At 52.5% G+C, this 24640-nt stretch overlaps 1 protein-coding gene across 1 annotated transcript; it reads right to left on the bottom strand.

Annotated features, from left to right (window-relative positions):
- Positions 1 to 1584: 1584 nt before the first annotated feature.
- On the bottom strand, positions 1585 to 8881 carry PAX1 (paired box 1). Its single transcript, XM_074820498.1, has 5 exons — positions 8136 to 8881; positions 5885 to 6654; positions 4668 to 4810; positions 4185 to 4404; positions 1585 to 1676 (listed from the first exon to the last, which is right to left on the bottom strand). Exons 1-5 carry the CDS (start codon positions 8879 to 8881, stop codon positions 1585 to 1587), a joined length of 1971 nt encoding a protein of 656 aa, XP_074676599.1.
- Between the last annotated feature and the right edge of the window lie 15759 nt (positions 8882 to 24640).

Genomic DNA, 24640 nt, shown 5'->3' with positions numbered 1-24640 from the left:
TGCCACATACTAAAATATAACTTTAAATAGATAAACCTGGCAGGAGACTAGCCAGAGGTGTTAGTCATCTGTTTCAGGTGACTCGTCCGTCCTCGCATCCTTTAGCATGTAGTCAGTGGCAGTTTGGCGGCAGATCTTGCCTACTTAAAATTCCCTCTTTTCCCTCCTGTACTTTGTAGTCAGTTGCAAAGACCAGCACTAGCTGGAGGCTTTGCAACAGCAGAGGCAAAACTGAACTTTGCCACCCCGAGGTTGAAGGCAAAATAATTTCCTGGGGTGGGATGTCAAATTTGGCATCCTTCTCACTCGCTCCCTCCCACAAAGACACACTCTCTACAAAAACCCAGGCGTGTATTCTCCTGCCAGGATATTTCCTCCCTGCCCAGCTGTAGGACCTTCCCCTTCTTCAGACAATGAAGGGACCGAAGCCAATGGCAGCGGCTGGTGGAGGCAGGGAATGCAAAAGCCCAGCGGAGCCCATCCTCAACGCGCCCCAGACGGCTGGACAGGAGGGGGATAACGAACGCCAGTGGGTGGGCTGCGAGGGGCAGCCCTGCTGCCAGCCCCCCACTCACCCATGGCCAGGTGAGGTAGGTGGGAGCCAGCCTGGGGCTGGGGGGTGTCTGCCCACCTCCCCGCTTGTGTCCAGAACTGGCCTGTAACATCAGGAGTCATCCAGTGGGGCCACAGGCCCCCCTGATGGAGGGGAACACCAAATCTGCATGCACAATTAGGCACGGGGAGCAGGGCTGCAATGCGCTTGCAGCAACACCAGGCCCCCCCTGGGTGGGTAGGTGCACAAATCCAGACCTGGCACAGAGCAATTCCTCCCAGCCAAGTGCCCCTGAGATCCCACCTCTCTGCCACTCACAGGCAACCCGCAGATGCTGCCTGAGGCTGCGGGATACCGGCAAAAGCCATGGTGCTCAGCCAGATCCTGAGGGAAGGAGGTCAGTGGCATGTGCCCACGGTAGTCACTTTTTATTAAGGTTTGTTATTATAAAAATATATCGTAAAACATTGTGGCATGTTGGTCCATTTGCACTCCGGGGCAGAGGCACTGGAAGGCTGGGACGGAGAGGGTTTCATCGCGCAGCTTGTCTGACCGCAGCCTGGGGAAGCCAGAAACTGTTCTCTGGAGGAAACAGGCTCCCTTGGGCTGGGACAGAGCCAGGGACGCTCCAAGTGATGGCTGGGGACAGAGGTATTTGCTGCCCTGCATCCAGTGGTCTTCAGGGACATGAGGAGGAGAAAGAAAAACTGAAAGCAATGAGGAGAAAAAAAAAAAAAAAAAAAGACAAAATAAAGAAGGAAGACTGAGTCTCTTCTGTCACCCCTTTCTGATCCAATGGAGGTAAAGTGTCCCTCTGGGCAGTGTGAGTGAACACCCCAGCGCAACGATTTGCCATGGGAGATTGTCACCAGGCTGTCTCCTCATCCCCAGAGGCACCTGACGGAGGCGGTGGCACTTTGGGTACAGTTTGGTGGCACTTCGGGTACAGTTTGGTGGCACTTCGGGCTCCTTTTACAGTTTGCAGGTTCTTATTCCAAGAGTCACTGTCCCTAGAGTGCTGCTCCGTGGCTCTAGGAAGAGGATGCTGGGATAGAGAGTCCGTGGATGGAATTTAGAGGGTCTGGAGACTTCCCCACAGGGCTGCCAGGTTTTCTGTCCACGGCTGCAAGAAGGGTAGAGGAGGGGGGAATAAAGGACAACAACAAGGCAGTGGATTGACTCCAAAGCACGTCGCTGCTGCCAGGTACATCCCACATCTGCATGCACGCAGACCCTCCTCCAACAGCCCTCCAAGAGTGGCTCTGTCCCTCTGGGCCCCCCATGCAGCTGTCCCCAGGAAAGCCACCCCTTCTGAAAGGGGCTGCCAGACTCCATGTATCAAACCTCTCCAGGGGAAACAGAGAGGAAAATGGGGATCAATCCCCCGAGCGATAGGGACCATGGTGATGCCAGAGCCCCTCTGTCATTGCCAGGGGTCGACATCTGCCTGGGGAGGTAACCCAGACCCATTCCAGCCACACCAAGAACATGTCCCACCAGAGCCGGGAGGGGCATGGGGAAGGGGAGCGCATCTGCACAACCTGCCAGCTGTAGGTAAACTCCTGCTCAGCTTCTCCCCAGCTCCAGCTTATCCCCGGCACAGCCCAAGGCTGGCCCAGGCCCTGTGGATCCCCCCGCACCGTCCACACACGGGCCTTCGGGGTGGGGAGGGGCTGCCAAGTGTCCCGGGGCCGCTGCGGACATTGGGATAAGCGGGGAGAATTTTCTGGGGAAATCACGGCAGTGAATTGGAAAAGGTCTGAATTGGAGGGTGAAATTGTCTGGCTGTCTTTTTTTTTTCTCTCTCCGTATTTATTTATTTCCTGCTCTCTTCTTTCTTTCCCTCTCTCTGTCCCTTTCCCTCCCTCTGCCTCTCCCCACCTCCTCGCGGGTACCGGGGGCCAGGAAGCAGCGAGCCCCGGTGCCCCCCCCTCCGCTGGGCGGCCGGCCTTCCTCTGCCAGCCCCCCTGCTCCGGGCTGGGTGGAGCGTTTTGTCAGATAATCCGATATTTGGTTTGTCCCAGATAAGTAACGGAACCAGAAAACAGATCCGAATTAAATTAAAAAGGAAAAAAGCTTTTAAGGGGAAAAAAAGAGAGAAAAAAACAAACAAAACAAAACACGCAAAACCAAAACCCACAAATGTTTAAAGAAAGTCTGTGGGCCTTTCGGCAGAGCCAGCTTGAAGATTGGCAAGTCAGAAAACTCAGGCTCCAAGTCACTTAAAACACCTAGAAAAATATACTAAATTAAGGGCAGGTCACCTTTCCTTCTTCATTCGTTTTCTTGTCTTCTTTCCTTCCTTTTTTCTTTCCTTCTTGCTCTCTCTCTTTCCTTTTCTCTCTTTTTTCTTTTTCTTTCCTTCCTCTCCCTCACTTTCTCGCGCCCCGTTTCCTTATTATTTTTCCAAATAATTGGTTTACAATTATCTATTTTCACCCATTAATACTCGCAATAACTCATCCTCGGGACTCGCAGCAGGTTGTCGTAGTTAGAAATGGTAAAGGGTCGTATTAAAAAAAAAAAAAAAACCAAACACCAACACCAAAAAACCCACAAAAACACAAAAAAAATAACACACCCCCCCCCAAAAAAAACAGCAATAAAGAAATGGACTGATAAGTGGGAAATGAATTGCAAATGTGAAAACGAATAGGAAGTCTAACACCACGAAAAAGAAGAAATATTTCGACGGGGATTTTATACCCAGAACAGGAGAGTTGGGATTTTTAAAACGAAACCACCTACCGAGGAAATAAAGCTTCCGTCAATGAACCGAAATAATTAGCAAGAGAAACGTCCCGATCAACAGCCTCTAGTATATACGTTCAAATCACACCCATGTGATTCTCATGGGGGGTTTATCTTTAAGTACTCCCCACGGCGGGGGATTTATCATACTAATAATTCCTAGTCGAGACTTTTCTGCGTTCTGTGCACGGCTTCCCGGTAAGATGGATGCCGTTAGTATGTCCTTTTATCGTTGTTCATACTCGGAGGACCTGGGGAACAGCCGCAGCTCCGGCCCTGCTCCGCCGCACCCCGCAAATTCCGCCCAGAAAACCGCCCCTGTCCAGGAGGGGACACACGAAAACCGAAGGATTCGACCGAAATTCTCCCGCTTCCCTGTCGATTTCCAGCGCACACGAGTGCGAATGAACATAAAAACTGATTTCTAGTTTATAATCCCGATGTGCTGGCTGAGGCTGGGCGGGAAGGTGCTGGGCGCGGGGGAGGGGGGAGGGGGGCTGGATCGAGACCCATCGAATACTGCGGCGGGGGGCACCGGGGGAGCTCCCAGCCTCCGGTGGGAGCGGGGGGACAGATGGGACCGGGTCTGCCCAGGGTATGGGTGACGGCATGGCAAATCCCGGGGGCCGCAGCCGCCAGTCCGGCCGACAGCCCCAGAGCCCACACGGGAGGGGGGAAATATTATAGATAATTAAAATATTCGGCGAGGTAACCTTTGCCTGAAGGTGGGGGGACCCGCACGAACTCCCTTAGCCTTTCCCATTCCTCTCCCGCCCTCGCCGAGGCCCCGGAGGGGTCCGCAGCCGCCCCCCGCGCCGCACCAGGGGTGCTCGCGACGTCCCCTCCGTGCTCCCCGTCCACATCCCCCCCCGCGGCTCACCTTCCCTCCCGGGCTGCTTGAACGCCATCGCCGTGGCCAGGTCGCCGCCGTGCACCGCCACGCCGGGCCCGTGGTGGGCCAAGGGGCTGCCCTGCGGCTGCCAGGGGGGGCCCGGGGGGATGTAGCCGCCGGCCGCCCCGCCGAAGACGCTGGGCTGGTTGGAGGGAGGGTAGGCGCAGGCCGGGAGGAAGCCGCCCACCGACGAGAGCCCCGGGGCGGGCTGGGGACAGGCACAGAGAGACATGCAGGGTACGAGGGGAACATCGTTGTGCAGGCTCAAAACCAGCCCGCCCGGCTCTGGGGATCGGGGTTGCCCCCTCAGGGGTCCGCCTGCCCGCGGCAGTGCGGAAACCGGGCAGAGGGGTAATGGGAGCAACAGAAAATCGCCCTCCTCCCCTTCTGCTCCCCCTTGTCCCCCTCTTGTCCCCTCCTTGTCCCCCCCTTGTTCCCCCCTTGTCCCCTCCTGCCCTCCCCGGCAGTTACCGGCGGGTATTTGATATCTCCTTCCATGGCAGCCTTGTCGATGCCGTTGACCGCCTGGGACGGGGGGAAGGCCGTCCTGTTCACGCTGGGCCAGTCTTCCATTTTGGGGGGGTAGGCAGACCCCTCTGTGCCAGCCAGAGCCCCTGGGGAGGAGAGGGCGGCGGCTCCGTTAGCGTTAGCCCTCGCCACCCCCACCCCGACCCGGCCGCGGCCCGGCCCGGCCAGGTTTAGTCCCCCCGGAGCGGGGATTGGGGTGAAAAGTAAGGAAAGCCCGGGTTTGCAAGTACCTCTTCGTATAAACCCGATGGGGACAGCGGAGTGGCAGGGGGGAACAGATCCGCCTCGCCTCCCACTCCCCCGGGGCTGGGGCGACCCGGGAAAGGCTCGGTCTTGACGGCCGAAATTAGGTGTACCCTGGTTTGGTACCCCACCGGGGGGAGAGGCTGTGGTCCCGTCCCCCCCTCCAGAACCCGGTCCCTCTGCCCGGGACTCCGCGCCATGTGCCCCCCTCCCGCTCACTTCCATGATCCGATAATTTAGGAGGCCCAATTTTTCTTCTGACGAAGGAGATTTATAAAAGTGACATCGGAATTTTAAAGATAAATGATTGCGCGGAGGGAAACGCATGCGGTTGATTTACTCGGGCTTTTAGAAGGATAAAAGGACTCGCATCCCTCGCCCCCGCCACGTCCCCGTGTCGTGTCCCCCCCTCCTCCGGAGCCGGCGGGGCAGCCGGGCCGGGCGCGGGGCTCGAGGCCGCGACGCTCCTCCCGTCCTCCTCCCCGGGATGGGTTTTAAGAAAACCAGGGCAATTTCTCAGGGGGATCCCGGAGAGCGCCGTGCCTGTTTTCTGAGGTGGCGTTTTCCCCCCTTTTTCCTCTCCCCTGATTTGTTTTCTTCCCCTTTTTTACCCCCTTCCATTATTTTTTTTTCCCCTTTGCAAAGGGAAATTCAGGGCTCCGAATTTGCGGTCGGCAATCTATCATCCCTATGAAAATATTTTCCACATTTTTCATAAAAAGTTCAAGATGTCTGAAGCCTCGCCGCATCTGGCCCCGCCGCTCCGTCCTGCTGGAGCGGGGTGCGGTGATTCAAAAAAAAAGGAAAAAAAAATTTAAAAAATAAAAAAAAAGCGAGGGTGGGGGGGATGTCAAGAGCTGCTCGCCGGGAGGGGAGGGAGCGATCACTGCCCGGGGGGGCCGGGGCGCGGTACCCACCCGTCTGCTCCACGAAGGTGCGGATGCCGAGGATGTTGGTGACGGAGTGCGCCGAGGGCCAGGAGCGGGGCAGGCTGACGTGGGCCGCCGTCACGGGAGCCCCGGGGTGTCCCCCCATCTTGGCGGCCGGCGAGGCCACGGGGCCGGGGTAAGGGTACTGGTAGATGTGGTTGTAAGGCAGGGCGGGCTGGGGGGGCGGCTGCTTGCCGCCGTCGTAGGGGCCGGGCTGGGAGAGGCTCCCGATTTTGTTCCGCAGGATCCTGCTGATGGAGCTGACCGAGGGGACGTTGTACTTGTCGCAGACGCCGTCGGCCAGCAGCCGGTCGCGGATCTCCCAGGCGAAGATGCCCGGGTCGCCCTGCTTGTAGTCTCGGATGTGCTTGACCACGTTGGGGGTGGTGACCCGCGGCTTGCTGCCGCCGATGGCCCCGGGCAGGATGGAGCCGGTCTCGTTGTAACGGGCCAGGATCTTGCTGACGCAGCCGTGGGAGACGCGGAGCTGGCGGCTGATGTCGCAGGGCCGGATGCCGAGCTGCGCCAGCTCCACGATCCGCAGCCGGATGGCGTTGGGCAGCGGCCGCCCGTTGACGAAGACGCCGCCCAGCTGGTTCACCTCCCCGTACGGGTGCTCTGCGGCGGGGCGCGTTACCGGCGGGCAGCCCGAGGGGCACCGGCGGCGGCGGGCAGGGGCGGGCAGGGACCGGGAGCGGGACCGGGACGCGCCGCCGCCCGAGTCGTGGCCCCCGCCGGCTGCCCGGCAGGCCCCACGTCTAGGCGGCAAGCGGGCGTGGGACAGGGGAGGGTTGGGAAACGGGGAAAGGGAGGAAAAGGGGAAGAGGAAAAAAGGGAAGGTGGGGAAAGGGGAAAGGGTAAAGGAAAAGGAGAGAGGGAAGGGGGAAAATGAAAGGGAGAAAGAAAAAGGAGGAAAAAGAAGGAGGAAAAAGGAGGAAAAAGGAGGAAAAAGGAGGAAAAAGGAGGAAAAGGAGAAGGGGAAAAGAAAAAGGGGAAAAGGGGAAGAAGGAAAAGGGCAGTAAAGGGAAAAGGAAAAGGGGAATAAAAGGGAAAAGGAAAAGCGGGGAAAGAAAAAGGTGGAAAGGGGAAAATGGAAGAAAAGGAAAAGGAGGAAAGAGACTAAAAGGAAAAGGGGAAAAGGAAAGGGGGGAAATGAAAGGAAAATGAGAAAGAGGGAAAAGGAAAAAGAAAGAGAGAAAAGCAGAAAGAAAGGAGAAAAGAAGTGGGGGAAAAAAGGAGAAAGAAATGGAGAAAAGGGAGAAATAAAGACGGGGAAAGACAGAAAAAAAAGGGGGGGGGGGCGAAAAAAAGACAGTAAAGCAGAGAAAAAAGAAAGAAAAATGGAGAAACAACGAGAACGGGCGAAAAAACCCAAGGACGATAGCAGAGCGAAAGCGGAGGAAGGCAAGCGAGGAGGACGGGGGAAGCCGAGCGCCTTCCCAGCCGGGCACGTCGTGCCGGACCCCCGCCCGCCGCCACGACGGCCCGGAGGGCCGCGCCGCAGCCACGGGGCCGGCGACCGGCGGGCGGGGGTCCGGCCCGGCGCCCCCCCACCCCCAACCCGGTGCTCCCCCCCCTCCGCCTCCCCTCCCCTTCCCCTCCGCCAAGCGACCCCGCGGAGCCCGTCCCGGAGCCCTCCCCGCGGCCGGAGCCCTCCCTGAGGCCGCCCGCGCTTACCCATCGCCCGGCGGCGGGGGAGCCCCGCTCCAGTGCCCGGGGAGGGGGCACCGCCTGCCCGCCGCGCCGCAGCCCCGGCACCGGCCGCCGCCGCCGGCCCGGCATAGAGCGGCCCGGGGAGCGGCGGAGGGCGGGCGGGCTGGGCGAGAGCCGGCGGCGGGGCGGCGGGGGTGTCCTGACGGCGCCGGCCCGGTTCCCCACTCCCGGGGAGCCCCCGCCGCTACTTGGGATCAATTTGACGTGGGAAACACGTCAATCTCGGCCGTCACGGTGGAGGCGCCGCCGCGGGCCGCCCATTGGCTCCGGCGCGGTTCCTAAATGGCCGCGGCCGCCGCGGAGAAGGAGGGGGGACGACGGGGGGGACGGGGGATTGGGGGGGGGGGGGACACGGCACCCTCCGCCCGCCCCCACGGGGCCAGCGCTCCGCCACGGCAGGGGCTGCCCGCAGTAGCCCCACGGGACGCCCCCCCCCACGCGCCCCCCGGCCCGTTTTAGGGATGTGGGAAGGCGGAGCGGGGTCGACCGTGGGGCTCCCCGTGCTCCCCCAGCCCCCCCCCTCCACCTTGAGGCGGGAAGGTCCCTCTCCACGCTCGTTCCCACGCGGGACGCGGACGCGAGGACCGGGGCGCAGTACGGGCACCTGCCCCCCGCCTCCAGCCCCGACGGCCGGGACACACGGGCGGGGACATCGCCAGAGGCTCCGGGAACAGAAGGGGGGGGGTCCTTGTGCTTCTGGGGGGAGCCGCCGGCTGCCGGTGGGGCCCAGTGGGGAGGGGCCGCGCTCAGCAGCGGGGGGGTGACCCGTGCCGAGGCCGGACCCCCTCCCCGTCCAGCGTCCCCGGCAAACCCGTCGCCGCCCACCTGGCATCGAAATCCGCCTTTTTCTAACCCAAATAATAGCAGCCTCGTACAACGTGGATGGGACGAGTGTTTGGGGGATTTCTGTGGCCTTTTTCCCCCCCTCCAAGAAAGGTCGATGGGAAGATCGTGAGTGTTTTCCCTCAAACAACTGAAGGCGGGGGGGGGGGAGGAAAACATCCGGAAAACAGGAAAAACGCATCGAAAATATGCTCTTCGTCGGGTTTTCGATGGGGGTGTCGGGGGGAGAGGGGGGCAGCGGCGCCGGGCAGAGACGGGCGGGCAGCGCCCACCCCCCCCGGGGTCCGGTCCCCCCGCCGGCAGCGCGGGCAGCGGCAAGCAGGAGGGGCAAACGGAGTCTCCTGCCAGGGGCACGGCATCCCTGCGGGGACGGGCACGGGGAGAAGTCCCCACGCGGTGCCCACCCGGCCGCCCCCCCCCTCCACTCATCCCCCCACCCTCCCCCGAGACGTGGGGTTAAACCCCTGCGCGCCCGAGGGAGCAGCCGGTGCCGCCTGAGCATTGGAAAACGGCCGTCGGGAAAAAGCGAGTGGATCGATTTAAAAGCAGCTGAAAATCGCAAAGGGATAGGCGCCCCGTGTTTGCCTCACTCCCCCCGACCCCCCCACGGCTACAGCCCCCGGGGGGCACCGTGGCGATGAGTTTGCCGTTCTCAGCCTGAGGCGGGAGCGGCTGCCGGCAGCTGCAGGACGGAGGCGATCGAAAGGCGGCCGAGGAAACCGGGTGTCCTTCTCTCTGCCCTGGTAATCCAACGGGACGATTTTTTCGGAGCGGGTGGGGGATCCTCTCCCACCCGCGAAAGGGTCTTTTCCCCCAGGTGGGCGAGTGCCCAAGCCCACAGCCGGGCCCGCGGTGAGGGGCGGGGGGGATGGCATGAGCCAGGGGCCCTGGGGGGCCATAGAAGCCATGGGCCAGGGGGCCGCGGGCTGGGACCACTCGGGAAAAGCCGCGGAACCAGTCCGCTGAGCTCCCCACCGCGCCCACGGTAATTAACGACCTGCGTGCTCGGCCCCACGCACGGTGAGCGAGGGTGCCCGCGGTTTGTGCGCACTCCTCCTCCTCCCGAGGCGCGAGGGGAGGTGTGTGTCTTACCGTGATGCGCACACACACGCACATCCGTGACCACAACCAGCTCGCAGCCCTGATCCGTGGGGATGGGGTGCTGGGAGAGGCTTTCTCTAGGTGTATAAAGGAAAAAAAATACAGCACCCCGCAGCAGAAACAAGCCCCCGGCTGGCCCCTCCGCCGGGCACCTGTTGCGGGAGAGCATCATGCACGGCGGGACAGCTCCCCGCCTCCCGGGCGCAGCTCCCGTGAGTCCTCCACATGTCCGCGGGGCTGCGCGGCTGCCTTGTACCGGAGGGTCCGCCCCGGCCCGGCCGGGTGCAGGGGTGTGTGCGTGGAAATAGTGGGGAAGGAAAGGGAGAAGAAAATGAGAAGAAAACGAAGAGGGAAGAGGAGAAGAAAATGAAGAGGGAAAAAGAGAAAAAACCGAAGAGAATAATAAAAAGAAAACGAAGAAAAACAAGAAGGAGGAGGAAGAAAATCAGAATAAAAAGAAAACGAAGAAGAAAAAGAAAAGGAAGAAGGAAAAGAAGTACAAAATGAAGAGGGAAAAGAAAGAAAAAAGAAAAAGAAAAATAAAAAAGAAAGAAAAAATGGAAGAAAAGGAGACAAATAATAAAGAAAAATAAAAAGAGACAAAGAATAAAGAAAAATAAATAAAGGAAAAAGAAAAAGAAAACAGAAAAAAAAAGAAAAATATAAAGAACAAGAAAAAGGAGACGGAGAAAAGGCTGGGGGCTGCGGGAAGAGGAGCAGGACGGGGGCGCAGGCAGGGATGCGGGCAGCGGGATTTCCCCTCTCCCCCTCGCCGAGGCCGCTAAGAGGGAAAGGCTATGAGACCCCCGGGCCAGGGGCGGGAGGGCACCAGGTGCAGCCGGCCCAGCAGTGCCAAGCCGAGCCTTGCCGAGCTGAGCCTTGCCGAGCCGAATCACCCCCCAACCGGCGGGGCCCGCCGACAGCGCCTGGGCCACGCTCTCCAGCTGGTGATGCCAACCCCGCTCACCGACCGAGCCATTAAGTAATTAATAATATGCCCCAAATGCTCCTGGTGGTGCTCAGCGCCCTACAGACAGGTGGGGGCAGTGCCTGGGGGCTGCCCGGCACCCCCAAACGTGCTGACCCCCTCCCGCCCGCCCTCCGACCTTGCTCTGAGATGGTTTTCATTTGCTCCGGCTCTTTTTTTTCTTTTTCCCCTTCCACCCTCCCTTTTTCCCTCGGCCTTCTCGGTTTACCGCTCATTCCCGCCCCCAGTTGTGATTTAGCGTCGTGAGCTCACGGTCCGGCATGGAAAATATTAGGCTGGGGCTAAAGTTTTTGGGGCGGAGGAAATTCCCTGTCCCCCCCGGGGTGAGGGACAGACTGCCCCGGGCCGGGAAACCCTCCCCGGGAGTGGGGACGGTGCGCTGCCGCATCCCCCCCTCGGCACTGACCTCCTCGGCTCAGAAACACATAAATACCTTTATTTTTTAATTTATTTTATTTTCTTGCTACTGCTATAACGGAAAGCTCAGAAAAATCCCCTTATTTGCAAAAGCTGTTGAACATTTGTGGATATTTTTATGGCATGCCTTCCAAGGAGCTGACATTTATGTGACAAATGCATGATTTTGCATTGTTAGTTTTGCTGAATAAAAATATGTACCGGCAGTGAAGCAGGTAGCCTTGAAAGCTTTTTTTTGTTTAAACAGAAAGATCAAGAATATTGCTGGCAACTAGTAGAGTTAAAGGTAGGGCTTTCCGCGTGTTTCCCCGTTATTTGTTCTATACTCATTAATGATTCAGAAATATTGCAGCTCTTAGAGGCGACATTTAGTTTAGTCATGGTTATGGAGCTCGTTTTCTGTCACGATCAATCAAAATTGGAAAATCCTATTGCAGCCGGTTCAAAACAAGCGCCTGCTCACAAAAGGCACACTGCAAAGCATAATACTTCTCCCTTGCAAAGTGGAGTGCAATATTATCTGGGTGCCTGTGCGTGTGCTTTTTGTGTCAGAAGGATCACAAAATTACTTTTGACAATTTTTTTTCTTGAGCGTTTTGACACTGGCTAAATATAGAGTTGAACAATCCCGCTGTCATGACAAAAAATGCTTTCTGTTTTCTGAAGAAAAGGCTTTGAGAGCTCAAAAAATACAATAACTCTTCAAAGCTTAATGTGCTGTCTGAGCCATTTTGTTTAATCATATATTTCAGTTTGGTAAAGGCCACAGGTTGAGTAATTAACAATAACTTGGTTTCATTTGTCAAAAGCAATTTGGCTGTATAAAATATACTCCACTGCAAGCCAGAAGGCTCCTCAATTCCACATGGAGAAAAAAGAAAAAAAAAAAACCCAAACAAAAAAACCCAAAGAAACAAACACCAAACTAAAAAACCCAAACCCCCCCAGATTTTTAGGTTTGGATTTTTTTTCCTAAAGGCTAAATTTTTGATCACAGATTCTTAATGTGAAAAGGATGGCAGGATCCTGATTCTTTAATAAATTCTGTCTAGTTCTCATGTAAAACATTGTTGGTCTGAGGACAATACAGATCATTTAAAATTATTGCTTAAATAAATAGCGGTGGATACATCCTACCTTTCTTTTTACAGACAGTATCATTATTTTCTGCTCCTTTTCTGCCTGCAAACCATTTCTGATCACTTGTAAGTCACTGCATGTGGATTTGAAATCTCTTTTAATGCCCTAAGAAGCATGTAGGCAGCAGGAGGGTTTTTTAGCTACAGTCTGAATCTGCCTGTCTCCCATCAGCTATAGAGGTGCATGGCTGCAGGCCACCACCTTAACTTGTTAGGTATTGAAATTTATAAAAAAACAAAGCAATTTGAGAACAATATGAAACAACTCTCAACGTGAAGGGCACGCAGAGGTCTCACTGGAGGAGAGGTTTGCAGGCTGTCAGTAGGAGCGGGACGGCTCTGGCTGGCTGTCTCAAAGGAGGGGGCGAACTGAAGCCTCTTCCTTGCAAAGGCTTAATACTGCAAAAAAGACATCTGTCAGACGTATGCGAGGGGGACTGGCTCACAGGAACAGCTTCATTCAACAGCGGGGTCGGTATTGAAATTCAGTTCAGCTGCCTGGGGATGGACCAGGCTGGACTGCCACGGCTCCTCACTGCAGGAGGAGGTCTCCGAGGACAGGAGGTTTGGAGAAACACCACCACATCACAGCCTTGCAGCCCCCAGGCTGTCTTCCAAGAGTTTTGGGAGGATGAAAGCATGCACCCATCCTTTAGAAAGCATGTATGAAACCCTAATTCTTCACAGGAAAGCACCTCTCTGCCCATGTTCATGCAGCGTTCCACACTGCTGGCCACAGAGGCACAGCGTCAGGGGCAAAAATCAGCAGCTGAGCATCTCTTTTTCTGGCTTTGTTAGGGCTGAGATTCGAATCGCTGTAGCAGCTGGCATGTGATGCATTGCACGGGCTCTCACAGGTACTGTACCATTTGCAGGTTTGTCCACAGGTCCCCAGGATGTACAGCAGTGCCTGCTCTGCTTCCACAGGTAGGAAACACGGTGGCTGCGGGCCAGGAGGCAGATACCTGTGTCCTTGTGTGTTATACAGCCTTCACAGGGGAATTCAGAGCCAAGGCTGTTGCTCAGCTTTCCAATTTCCTCAGTTTGTTGAGATCATTGCAAAAAGACACCTTTCAACTTCTGCATTAAGGTCTCTTCTTTTCACTTCACCTTTAGGACACTGAAGACACGATCTGCACAGCCCCCTCCCGTGCTATTCCCAGGGTGAGAGCAGCCATCCCTCTCCTACAAATGTTCATCCAGCCCCAGCAGCACACGACGTTGAGAACCCACAGTCCTTGTGACTTTGGTGGGAGCTGTAGGTGTTGTGAGAGACGACCAGCACCTTCTCAGATAAAGTCCTTGTCTCCCGGCTGGTCAACTGCCCCTGAGACCATTGGAGTCATCAACTGTCTCTCTGTTCACTGGTGAATATTTCATTGGTCCTACAGTGCACTGAAAGAGAAACAAAAAAAAAATCCAAATATTTTCCTTTAGATTATGCTCTTGCTTAATGTTAAGCCCATATGAATGTGTAAATCTCTGCAAAATCAGCTTACTATCTTATGCCCAACTTTGCAAACGAACGACACACATGCTTGCCGACAGAAGGGATGAAGGGCTGCTAAACCTATTCCTTTGTTTTCTTATTGAGATGGTTTTCTCATGACCATAATGAAGTGGGAAGGCCGCACACTTGGCAAAGAAGCAGATGTTAAGTTTTGCTGTTGGAAAAACACAGCGTAGGCTGAAATAGCACCAGGTCGGCTTGTTGCATTTGGCACCACGTGTACAGAGAGCGGCTGCACGCTGAACAGCACGGATGCAGCCCCAGGGGAAGAGCAGGGAATCTCCTCCTGGTGGAAAATATTCCAGATGAGATTCTGAGATTCGGATACCTTTTCTCCCGTTTAAGTCAGCCAGGCTTTATGGCATGGTTCCCTCCAGCATATCACTCCCCAGCTCCAGAGACTGGTTTTGTGCAGGATCTTATCCCTAGGGAGTCCTGGAGAAGGACTATGGGTGAAAAAGGAGGGGACATACATCAGAGTGACCTGAGCCAACAGTTTGGAAGAAAAACAGGATAAATAATCCATTCAGATTTTACAGAGGAGTATCCTGCCCTGCCTTTCAGACAGCGATGGGCTTCATGAACCTGAAGATGAGGTCTCACCTGAGGCCAGGCTCTCCTCATGTGACCAGTCAAGGAGCATCTGATGCAAACTCCCTGTCCCCTCCCTCACAGTCTCCGCCGGCTGTGATGACATGCCTCACAAGCCACTTGCTGTCCACTGTGGCAAAAGAAGGGACAATCCCCATTAGTTTGCTTCATGCATTTTGCTTAATGGCTAGCCTGGTGTTAGGGGTGGTGATGGATGCAACAGGTGAAGTTCTATAGTGCTGGGCTTTGAATATAATGGATCTTCTGCAGCTCTTTACAACCTGGTGCCACACTTCATAGCTCTTAACAAGGGTACTCTATGAGGTATTCCAGCAAGTGAAGAGGTGTGTGTCACGGTGTTGTACCAAAGCATTTCACAGAGTTCAGAGCCATTTAGTGGCAGGTAAACTCTTTTCAGGGATCATTTCACAGCAGAAACTTGTATTAGTATGAAAATGCACCGAGGTAGCAAGGCAAGAGTGAGGTGAGCAGCAGAGAACATTATAACCGTCATAAAGACTCTGAATAATCATCACAAAACTCTGTTTATGTCTCCCTGTATGTGGCACAGGGGATATAAAATGGGATTTAGAGCATGTAAAGCTGTGAAGAGCTGCCTTGTCCATTCTAGCTGGCTCCTTCAGCCCTGAAGCACCTCTTGGGCGACCACTCTGGTGATGCCCCCTTTGCTTCTCATTCCTGTCCACACGTGCTGGCAGCATGCTCCTTGCACAACACCCTTAAAATTAAAGATGAGGGGGAGAAAAAACAACCTTCTCTTCACCACCCTGGAAACTGAGCAGAGACTAAGAGTAGACATTGTGAGTAGCAGCCTGCTTTTCATGAAGGCACAGCCGTTCCTCCTCCTTCTCCTCCTCCTCCTTCTCCTCCCATGGGCGCAGCAGCTAAAACCTGCAGTTCACCCCCAGAGAACTGTGGGGTCAATGCATGCACTCACTGTCCTGTAGTGTTTGCTTCACGCATCCCTAATTAAATATTGCTAGCTCCTAGAGCTGATTTGCCAGGTTTGCCCATATCCTCCCTCCCTGGCCACCGCAATGCACCATGACCTGGGCACAAAGCTCTTGGGGGCAGCAGGATTTTTCTCAAGGCTTCATCTTGGCCAGATGAAGATGGGGCTGGTGGTACAACCATGGTCCTTTTCCTCTGCCATGAAAAGAGGGGGAGCCTGTGATGTGGGTGGTGATGCTGTTTTGGAGGAACTACTTGAAATGTGACTGGCAGCAGCCAGAGCCCAATATTAGAAGATGAGCTTGTGTGAGACACTTTCGCACCCTTCTTGGTGAATCCAGTGTTTGCCCTGGGCTGATAATGGCTTTATGACCTGCTCCCTTAATAAAAGCACCCACAGATAGTGATAGGTGCTGCACAGCATCGGTACCAAACAGGGTCATGTTTGGGCATAAAATATTTTGGAATGAAAGAAACTGCTCAGTTCCCCTTGTACCCCTGAATCTACAGGGTTGGAGAGAGATAACGAAAATAAACACAAAAAATAGTTATTTAAGTACCTATAAATTGTTTTCATTGAAGTCTTTCTCCAGGGAAAAAGAAAAGTCCTTTGAGCAAAATGGGTCTTTTTTTGCAGGGGTGTGGGGTTGAGTAGAAAAGTTTTGAGATGCAAAAAATGTTTTTCCGACCATGTTTTTTTGACAGATGAGATAAGAGGAAATGACTAGTCCTGTATGGCTGGAAAAGTTTTATTTTCACTTCAGGGAAAAGCCAAAACTTTTTTTTGATCTCTCTGGTTTGGGTTTGATGGGAAGTGCTCTGTTAGTTTGCTTTGAAAGAGGGAAAAAACCTCCAAGCTTGTTTCATTACAAATTTTTCCTGGAAAACAGACACAACATTTTGCAGAAAGCTCTTGTAAAAAATATGTTTGTGGCACCGGCCTGCAGCTGTGAGGGCATATGGAGTGGAAGAGAGTTGCTGAATAACGTGATAGTGTTTTCACAACCACTTCTTCAAACCAGGACCTCACTTTCAGTTGTGCCCTGAAACCTTCCATCTCCTCCTGGCCCCACTTCACCTCTGCCTCTGTATTCAGCCCTGTCAGGCAGAACCCAAGCCCAGACCTGGTTTCGCTGGCATATGTTGGGGTATGGCTAATACAGACATCATTTGAAATTAGATGTAGTGTGAGACTTGTTGCAGCAAGTCAGATAAAAGATGCATAGCCCCTTATTCCCAGAAATGGGCATTAAAAGGCCCTTTCTTGCTCTATACCCTCCTGATCAAACTTGTTGATTTTTTTTGCATAGCACACCAATGGGTTTAACCTATGTAAATTTGTCTAATCCTATGAACATGGGGGGGCGAGCAGGGAGCTGGAAGATGAAAGCAGACCCGACCAGGAGCTGATTGGGACTTGCAGTAACTTCATCATGCAAGAAGACAGGCATCTTCCAGGGAGCCTGCACGGACCTGGCAGCTCCTTCTTTCTGTTGAACCCGCGCCCATGATATCAGCTCTTAAAGATATTAAATAACAAATGAAACATGTTGTACGTTATGTGAGCGCTGCCGCTGCTTTCTGGTAGCTCTCCTGGAACAGCGGCAGTGGGAAGGAGCGGTGAGCATTGGAACAGGAACATCTGCACCACTGTCTGCCATCATGGGGACAGGGACCACGGACTGCAAATAAAGAGCAGCTCCTTTCTGGAACTCCGCCTCTAAATCAAACGCCGTTCCTGCAGGGAAAGTGTACAGGTTATTTGAGTTATTGTGTGTTATTGGACATATGCAATGCCAGAAGCAACAGCAGTACAGCCATTTCTGTTCCTGAATCTAACCTGAACAGCTCTGCTCTCGATGTTAAGATTTATTTGTGCAGTACGTATAGTCCCATCTTCTGGCACAAACCTTATTTCCCTCCACACTCTCTCTGCCTTTGTTTGTTCCTTCGTCTCCAGGAAGGATTTAGGGGGTTTAGCAGCACCACAGCCTCGCTGCCCCCATCACCACCAGGACTGACAGTTGCTGGCTTAGGATGGGCAAAGCCAGACCTGGCCCCCACGACATGCACTGAGTGCCAAATCTTGCCCTTGCCTCCACACCCCAAGAAAATTGAGCATTGCCATTGCAGAGTGGGCTTCCCCCGCAATCCAGGACCAGGCAAGCAAGATCCTTGTGGACACACAGGCCAGTAATTTGGATAAAATGTGAATGAAACAATGTAAGAGGAAAATGGAAGTACAATTCATAAAGACTGCACACAAACAATGCTTCCTGCTATTAATTCAAAGGCATCAATAGCTGAGTGCTTTCAGGGCACAGTATCTATTCTGTTTTCCATTTATATGCTAGAATTGTGGTAGATGTCAGGAGAATTTAATACACATGATGTAGGCATATGAATAAGCTGGATCCTTTTCTGGGAACAAGTATTCATAAGTCTCCATGTGGTTCCACATCTACAAAGACATGGGTATTTATTTCATGAGATCTGGACTCCATTTCAGGCAAGAAAAATCCCACTAAAGCCAATGGGGAATCTTTCTGTTCACGTCAATGGATCTCAGAGCCCCAATTCAGGAATGCACTTAAAACACATGCTTAACTTGAAAGCCAGGCTTAAGTCTCACTGAAGTCCATTAGATGTAAGAGTATGCTTTTGCTGAAAGATGAGGAATTTAAACAAGCGTTTATGTGCTTACCTGAATCAGAGCTTGGCTCACACTCACAGCAGAGCAAAGCTGAGGCTCGTAAAAGAAAAACTACAGGAATAGCACACATTTGAAGTTTTACAGGTCCAGGTTGTCAGTCTGTGTTATCTGGCCAGTGTGGGGGGAAAGGCTCTTTCACAGATGAAGGCAGGGCTCCGATTTCCCAGAATTGTCTGAGTAAACATGACTGATTTGCGTGGCCAGCAGCGAGCCTCTCAGTGCGTGGTCCCGTGTGCTAGCCAGTTTTTGCCCAGCCTGGTTTGGGGGAGGTTGCCCTGTGCTTTCCTTCTCGACCATCATTTTCCCCATGGGAGTAAAGCTCAGCTGGTGATTTTCAGCACTCCCACCACAGCCCCCCACTGCCCTTCTCTTCCCTTGGCATTTGTTTGTGGTTTTTCACCAGAAAAAGGCAATTTGTCCAAATGGGTGCAATCCCCTACAAAATGATGTTTTTCTGGGGGGAAAAGGCCCTGTTGACCCACAGCTGAGGGTGGGCTCCCAGCGCACCATGGGCTCATCCCTCCCCACTGCACAGTTGAGCACAGACCTGACACTGCCCCTCCACTTTAGGGACAAAGACACCTCCTATTCCCCCAGCAAGCACTTGAGTGTACCAGGTTCACTCCTTGCCAGAATAAAAGCACCAGTTCCTCCCCAAAATCCTTCCTCCAAAGCAACCTGGAGGGCTAGAGGAAGCCCCAGCAGGTGCCACAGCCCCCCTGGGAAAACGGTCTGGACCAGGTTGTTGCCCCCCCATGCACACAATATATTCCTGAGTGAGCAAATGCAAGTTCAACAGGAGCCTGACGGCTTTGCATCCTCCCTTGGCTACAAGCTGCCGCCAAGCAGGTTGCAGAGAAAGGGAACATTATCACTAGCAAAGAACATAGGCAGGTTAAAAAATGAGTCTCCAGCTCGGGCAGGTAGAGGAGGGGATTCCCTGGGATGTCTGTGGGATGGGACAGAGGGACCGGGAGAGCACAGGAGAGGGAAATCCTCTGGAGATGTGGACATCCCCTTGTCCACTTCTGCCATGTATTTATTTTCCCTCTCCCAAGCCCTCACTCTGTCTTTTAGCAACCCACAGCTGAATGAGTGACCTGCTCTGGGCTCCAAGATTCAACATCTGCAGTGATTAATTTCCTCAGGATTAAGTTCCTCTGATTTAAAACAACAGATAATGGCTAATAAGGGGAAACATCCCTATCATAAACACTGCTTTGGCATTTACCATTTGAAATAATTTACATTCTCTGGTCTAGTGGGTTTGTATCACCAGACTTAATGACTGTTTCTGTTTAATTTTCAGATGCTTAATTGCAGTAGAACACTTCAACACCATTAAATTAAAACAAGCTACCAGCTTTTCCTTGCCTATGCTGCTGGCCTGGCTCCAAGTGACATTTAAAGCAATCTCAGATGTTTTATTCCTGCCACACAGGCTGCTTGCTTACGAACAAAAAGTGTGTGTGCATGTCGGGGATGGGGGGGTACCTAATGCCACTAACACAGGAGCATTAAAATCAACTTCCAGGCAGAAGAGAACTGGGATGAGGCTTCATAATGACAACTGCTTTCCCTTCTCCAGAGCAGATCTGCGGTACCTGGCCATGCCGATGGTCGAGCTGCTGCTGGGTGAAGGGTTTGGGGGCACAGAAGGACCCCAAAATGGGAGCAGACCCTGGAGAGGAGCCATCAGCCCCCAGCCTTGGCAGGCCCCCTCTCTTCAGTCTGACACAAGCTCTGCTGGGGCTTTGCTGGAAAAGACTCTGTTAAGGGGCTTTATCTCAGACAATTTCACATCCTTGAGCAAATTTTCCAATGTGGAAGCACTTTGGGTATCAGGTACCTATTAAAAAGGAGTAAGAGGAAATGGAGTTCCTCTATAAGTTAATATTCTTTGGTAATGGATGTTTAGAGTTAGTATGTGTCTTTACAACATCATTCATAGGGGTATTGTTTGCTTCTGACAGTTTTTCTTTTAAGATTAATGTGCTTATGAAAACCTTGTGCACTGCTCTATGAGGCAAGCTTGAAATCCATCAGCAATACCATCGCCATGACACAATGCTGCGAGAGCAAAGCAAATGACAAACAGAATCTGGTTTTTCAGAGACCAGTGTGTGTTGAAGAGAAATGATGTGAAGCGAAATTTGGCCTCCCTCCAGCCACCCTTCCTGTTCTGCTGTTGGCACTACCAGAGAAGAGGGAGAGAGTAAAAATACATGCGAGGGAGTGAAAGAAAACAAAATTAATTGGGGGGAAAAAATAACTCAAACCTGCTAGTGTTTGGTCTCTTTTTAGCAAACAAGCATATGGAAAATTCATATAAAGTTTAAAGACTATTTCAGCCAAACATGCTTGTTATACATATAAATAATTTCATCAGAGATCAGCGGAAACAATGCAATTAGAGGCAAGTTGCATTTCGCATGTTGGGATTGCATCCAGTTGACGTGCATCCTTGTGAAAATTCAAACATCATGGACCAGACCCTGAGCTACTCTCAACTGCCAAAGCTGTGTTGATTTTATTTTTATTTTTTTTTCATAGTTTTTTACATTTGCTTGCCTGACCCTGATTAGACAAGACAAGGGTCTGGCCTCACTGCTGCAGGAGACAAACCAGCATGCAGCACAAACACGCTGGGTTAAGTGTTACATGCTGTAGTCGGACACAGGGGAGATGGGAGGCTGGCAAGAGGTATGAAACCATCACTGGTAGGCGATGGTGGGACTCAGCCCACCCTAGCAGCAAGCTACAGAAAGAGGGCGTGCTGATGTGCTGCTCTGGGGGCTATGCCCTTCCTGGGGCCACCCAGACCTTTCAGAGGCTTTGCAAAAAATTGAGTGAAAATAGGTGACGTGGAGGGAAAAAAAAAACCCTTAATTGTTGCTCTGACTTGGGCAAAAGCTGCCTTGTGTTCACACCTGTGTCCTGGTCATCTGTAGGAAGGAGAAGCCTGTCTGTGTCCTAGACAAGCCAGGGACTAGATGCAGGCAGCACCCTCTGCTCGGCCTACTCAGGACTGAGAGGGATCCTCAAAGCAACATTTGTACCAGGTTACCTGATCCCAGCACTGGGATGAATGTAAAAGCAGCGTGGATTTAGCTTCTCTTGCTCCTGTTTTGATCATTATCTCAAGAGGACACACGATGCCCAATTTTTCTTTCTATTACAGCTATCTGAAAAATAACACTTAAAATTAATTTCATTCTCCCTAGTCCTTCAGCGGAGCAGTGAGCAAATACAGGAGACACAGACCTGGTCCTGTGCACCTCCTTGCAATAAATCTGCTTTCCTGATGAAAACTTGTGACACTGTATTTAATAAAGCCTCTTATAACTCTAATAGTTGGAATGGGATTGTCTTTCCATCTCCTCTAGGAGTCCAGGAAGGGTGAGCAAGTGCCCCAGGAAAATTTATTAGGGGAAAAAAAAAAAAACAACAGAGAGAACACAAGTCCCCTGACGGGGAAAACTCCCTTTCTGCCAGTCCATTTTAACTCTCCATGGTCAGCTGCTACTGCCTTGCACAGCACCAACACCATTGTTTCTTATTTAGGATGCTTGAGTCCCAAAATAAAATTTGGTGAAGCCACAATGTCCATTTCCCTGGACCACTTTCCAGGGTGAATCAGCTGCATGAGGGCTCTGGTTTCTGCTCTTCATCAATTGCTCCCTCACTTCTTGCTGTCACCATCATCACTTCTAAGATGGATGTTTGCAAAGCTGGACTGCTGCAGGCAGCAGGGGCAGAGGAGATGAGAGCCACCACGTCCACACCTTCTGCCAGAAAAATAACAGCAAGCAAATGCCGATTTGGTAGGAAAAGGGTTCCTGAAGGAGATATCTTTCACCTCTTTGTGACTCCTTCCACAAATACATCATCCTTCAACACCTTTTTGTTGACAAAATCTCTGTCAATACAGCCTGAACTTCAAACTTGATACCATCTCTGTATCAAGAGGAACCGGTTGCACCAGAAGTGCTGCTGTAAGAGATGTCTGTGTGGAAACCCAGGCTCCTGCCGCCAGCCCCAGCCCTGGTAATGGGGCTCAGCCTGCAGTTTGATTTGTGGAAGGGCATTTCTCATTGCATACATGCACAAACTCAACCAGTCTGGGTTCAGGGTGGCCGAGGCTCTCAGGAGTGGCTGGTGCTGCTGAGCTGCTCCATGAAGTTGTTTCTAACATCAAGTACCCTTAAAGTACCCTACTTCTTTGATACAGCAGAGCACAGAGAATAAGCCCACATCTTTGAAGATCCCATTGCCATGGAAGTGGTTTGCAGAGCCCCGGGATGGATGCTCAACCTGCCAACAGCACCTGTAGCCTTTCTTTCAAAAAGCAAAAGCCAGCAGCAAGTTCAAATGTGTCCATGGAGGTAGCAGAAAGCTTATCCAAGGAAGATCACCCTTCAGTACACCAAACACACGGCAATACACTAAAAAACAGGATCTAACATGCTGCTTGAGAGCATTCTGGAACCAAAATACCCATATGCTGTAGCACCTTCATTCATTGGACAAATCTGGGTAGTTTTAAGGGAGTCATGACCCAGACTCTACCTACAGGAGCCTGGGAAAGCCACGGCTGGCAACAGGCACGTGCTACACATCTGAAGTCTTGCACTGACCTCAGTGCACACTGTGGCCACATACCCATGGAGAAAGGCTTTTGCCTGGCAAAGCACACCACTTTGCTGGATCCCAGCCTATTTAATCCAGCGGTACAGGGAAAACCTCGCTAACCACCTAGTGACAAGGTTGGAGTGAAATAGCCATAACTTGGTGCCCAGAGCCAAGAAGGAATTTTATGAACTGGCAGACCCCAGGTTTCCCATCAAGACCTGCCCAGGAAGCAGCTCCAAGGAGTCTTAGGTGGACTTGTTCTCACCCTGCCTGCGTTTTGTCACAGGTAATGTGGCTCAACACCACAACAAGCCCTCGAAGGACAGGAGCAATGCCAAGGGAAAAGTCGATGTAAGCAGAAAAAATGTTCATTTCTTTAAACCCTCCCTCAAAAAGTTGCTGAAAAAAAGTATATGTATTTACATTAAAGCTTTTTTTCTTTTTGGCAATGTTACTGGATTTAAGGGGAAATGAAAAAGTAGAGATGAAGAAGGTACTTTATGAGCCATCATTTCTGAAAACAAAAGTCTGAAATTTGAAAATGAAGATAAAGTTGGGCAGGGTTTCTTTAACAAACACTAGAAACATTTACAGATTGTCAGCACAACCCACCACAACCCACCACATGTGCATTTTCAGCAAAGCTTTACATTTTTAAAATAAGGGGGAAAAGTATTTTTTCTCAAAAAAAAAATAATTCTCAGATGAAAAAAACTTGGGGCTGGGTTGTTGGCGGGGGGTGGGGCGGGTGTGTGTCATTGGGATGGCTACCGGCTCTGTGAGCCAGGTTGCCTCTCCACACACACCTCGGAGGCAGGTCAGGGCACGCCGAGCCGGGTGTCAGAATGACCGGAACGTCTTCCGAACTGTAAAAAGAGGGGGAAAAAGTAGGGAAAAGACGTGGGCTCGCACCCTGGCCTGGGGCTGCGCCGGCTGCGGCTCCCTCTAGTGCCGCTCCCTGAGAGGTGCCGGGATTCCCTGGGTGCTCTGGGATGCTCTTGTCTGGCATCTTGGAGCAGGAAAACTTTCTCGGGGGGGACACGACACAATAAGCAGAGCTCACCCCAAGGTGCATGCAGACACAATTGCTCTTTCCTGCTGGTAACCTGGCTTCATCCCTCAAAACACTGTTTCATTGACCTATTTGCAACCCAGTGCAACAAGATCACCAGGACCGGAGTCTGAAGGGCAGCTCTGCCAAGAGGACTCCCTGCCATGGGCTTTCTGTGGCGATTCCAAGAAAGTGTTAAAAATCATGGGAAACAAGAGGTCCAAGCCCTGGTTTACATACCTTATTATATATCTGTGTACTTGCCAACACACACAGCAGTGCTACATATCAAATATTTGCCCAGAGAATCTGATTCAGTTCATCTGCAAAGAGGAACTGAAAAAAATGAGAGGGGCTCACGTGTGCAGTCAGTATGAACTGCAAGCAGTGCCTGCACCAAAACAAATGCAGCTCTGCTGATTTGCTTCTATGAGACTCAAACCCAGCACCCAGCAAAAGCAAACCAGGCTGCTTTGCCCTGCTCCACGTGCAGCATCTTCAGCCCCATCAATGTCCCCTCCAAGGGAGAATTTTATAGCCAAGATCATGGAACAAGACATGGTGTGAGGTACTAAAACACAAGTCCTCCAGGCCACGCACATAGTGTTTGGCCAGCAAGTCAGAGACTATCCCAGACCCTAAATCTCTTTCCTGGTGAGAAGCAGTCTCAGCCCACTGTGCTCTGGCTGATGCTCCCACACCAAGGGCTGCCCAGAGCTCCTGGAGCATGTGGATCTGCCCTGTTATGGGGTCAGTCTCCCTGTACTGTGCCACCTCTACCCTCTCCCTGCACACACCCCAGACAACAGCTCTCCAGGACGGGAGCTGGCCGTGGGTTTAAGTGAGGGATGCCACACTGAAATGGAGGGGTTGCTGTCACGAGTCACCACCCTTCCCTGCTCCAAAACCCACTCCTGATCTCTCCTGCTGAGCCCGCGTGCCATCTGCATACACAGGAGCAGAAAAGCTCGTGGGTAGAAGACGAAACTGGTAAACGATGGGTATCAACAGAACTCACATCACAGAGAGGAGCCGAGATAAACACAACTGCGTGTGACAAGTGGGGGGAAAAAA

This window comes from Strix aluco, chromosome 3, assembly GCF_031877795.1.
Source record: "Strix aluco isolate bStrAlu1 chromosome 3, bStrAlu1.hap1, whole genome shotgun sequence".
Classification (NCBI taxonomy): domain Eukaryota; kingdom Metazoa; phylum Chordata; class Aves; order Strigiformes; family Strigidae; genus Strix; species Strix aluco.
The sequence above is the reverse complement of the archived record's forward strand: the minus strand, read 5'-3'. Positions and strand labels throughout refer to the sequence as shown.

Bases quoted from the DNA above. Each gene is read 5' to 3' on its own strand.
- PAX1 (XM_074820498.1), bottom strand. From the start codon at position 8,881: ATGAGTGGAGGGGGGGGGCGGCCGGGTGGGCACCGCGTGGGGACTTCT. The intron at 6,655-8,135 runs GTGGAGGGGGGG...CTTGCCGCCTAG, and splicing joins AGGGACCTTCCCGCCTCAAG to ACGTGGGGCCTGCCGGGCAG. The intron at 4,405-4,667 runs GTAACTGCCGGG...GCCTGTCCCCAG, and splicing joins GAGATATCAAATACCCGCCG to CCCGCCCCGGGGCTCTCGTC.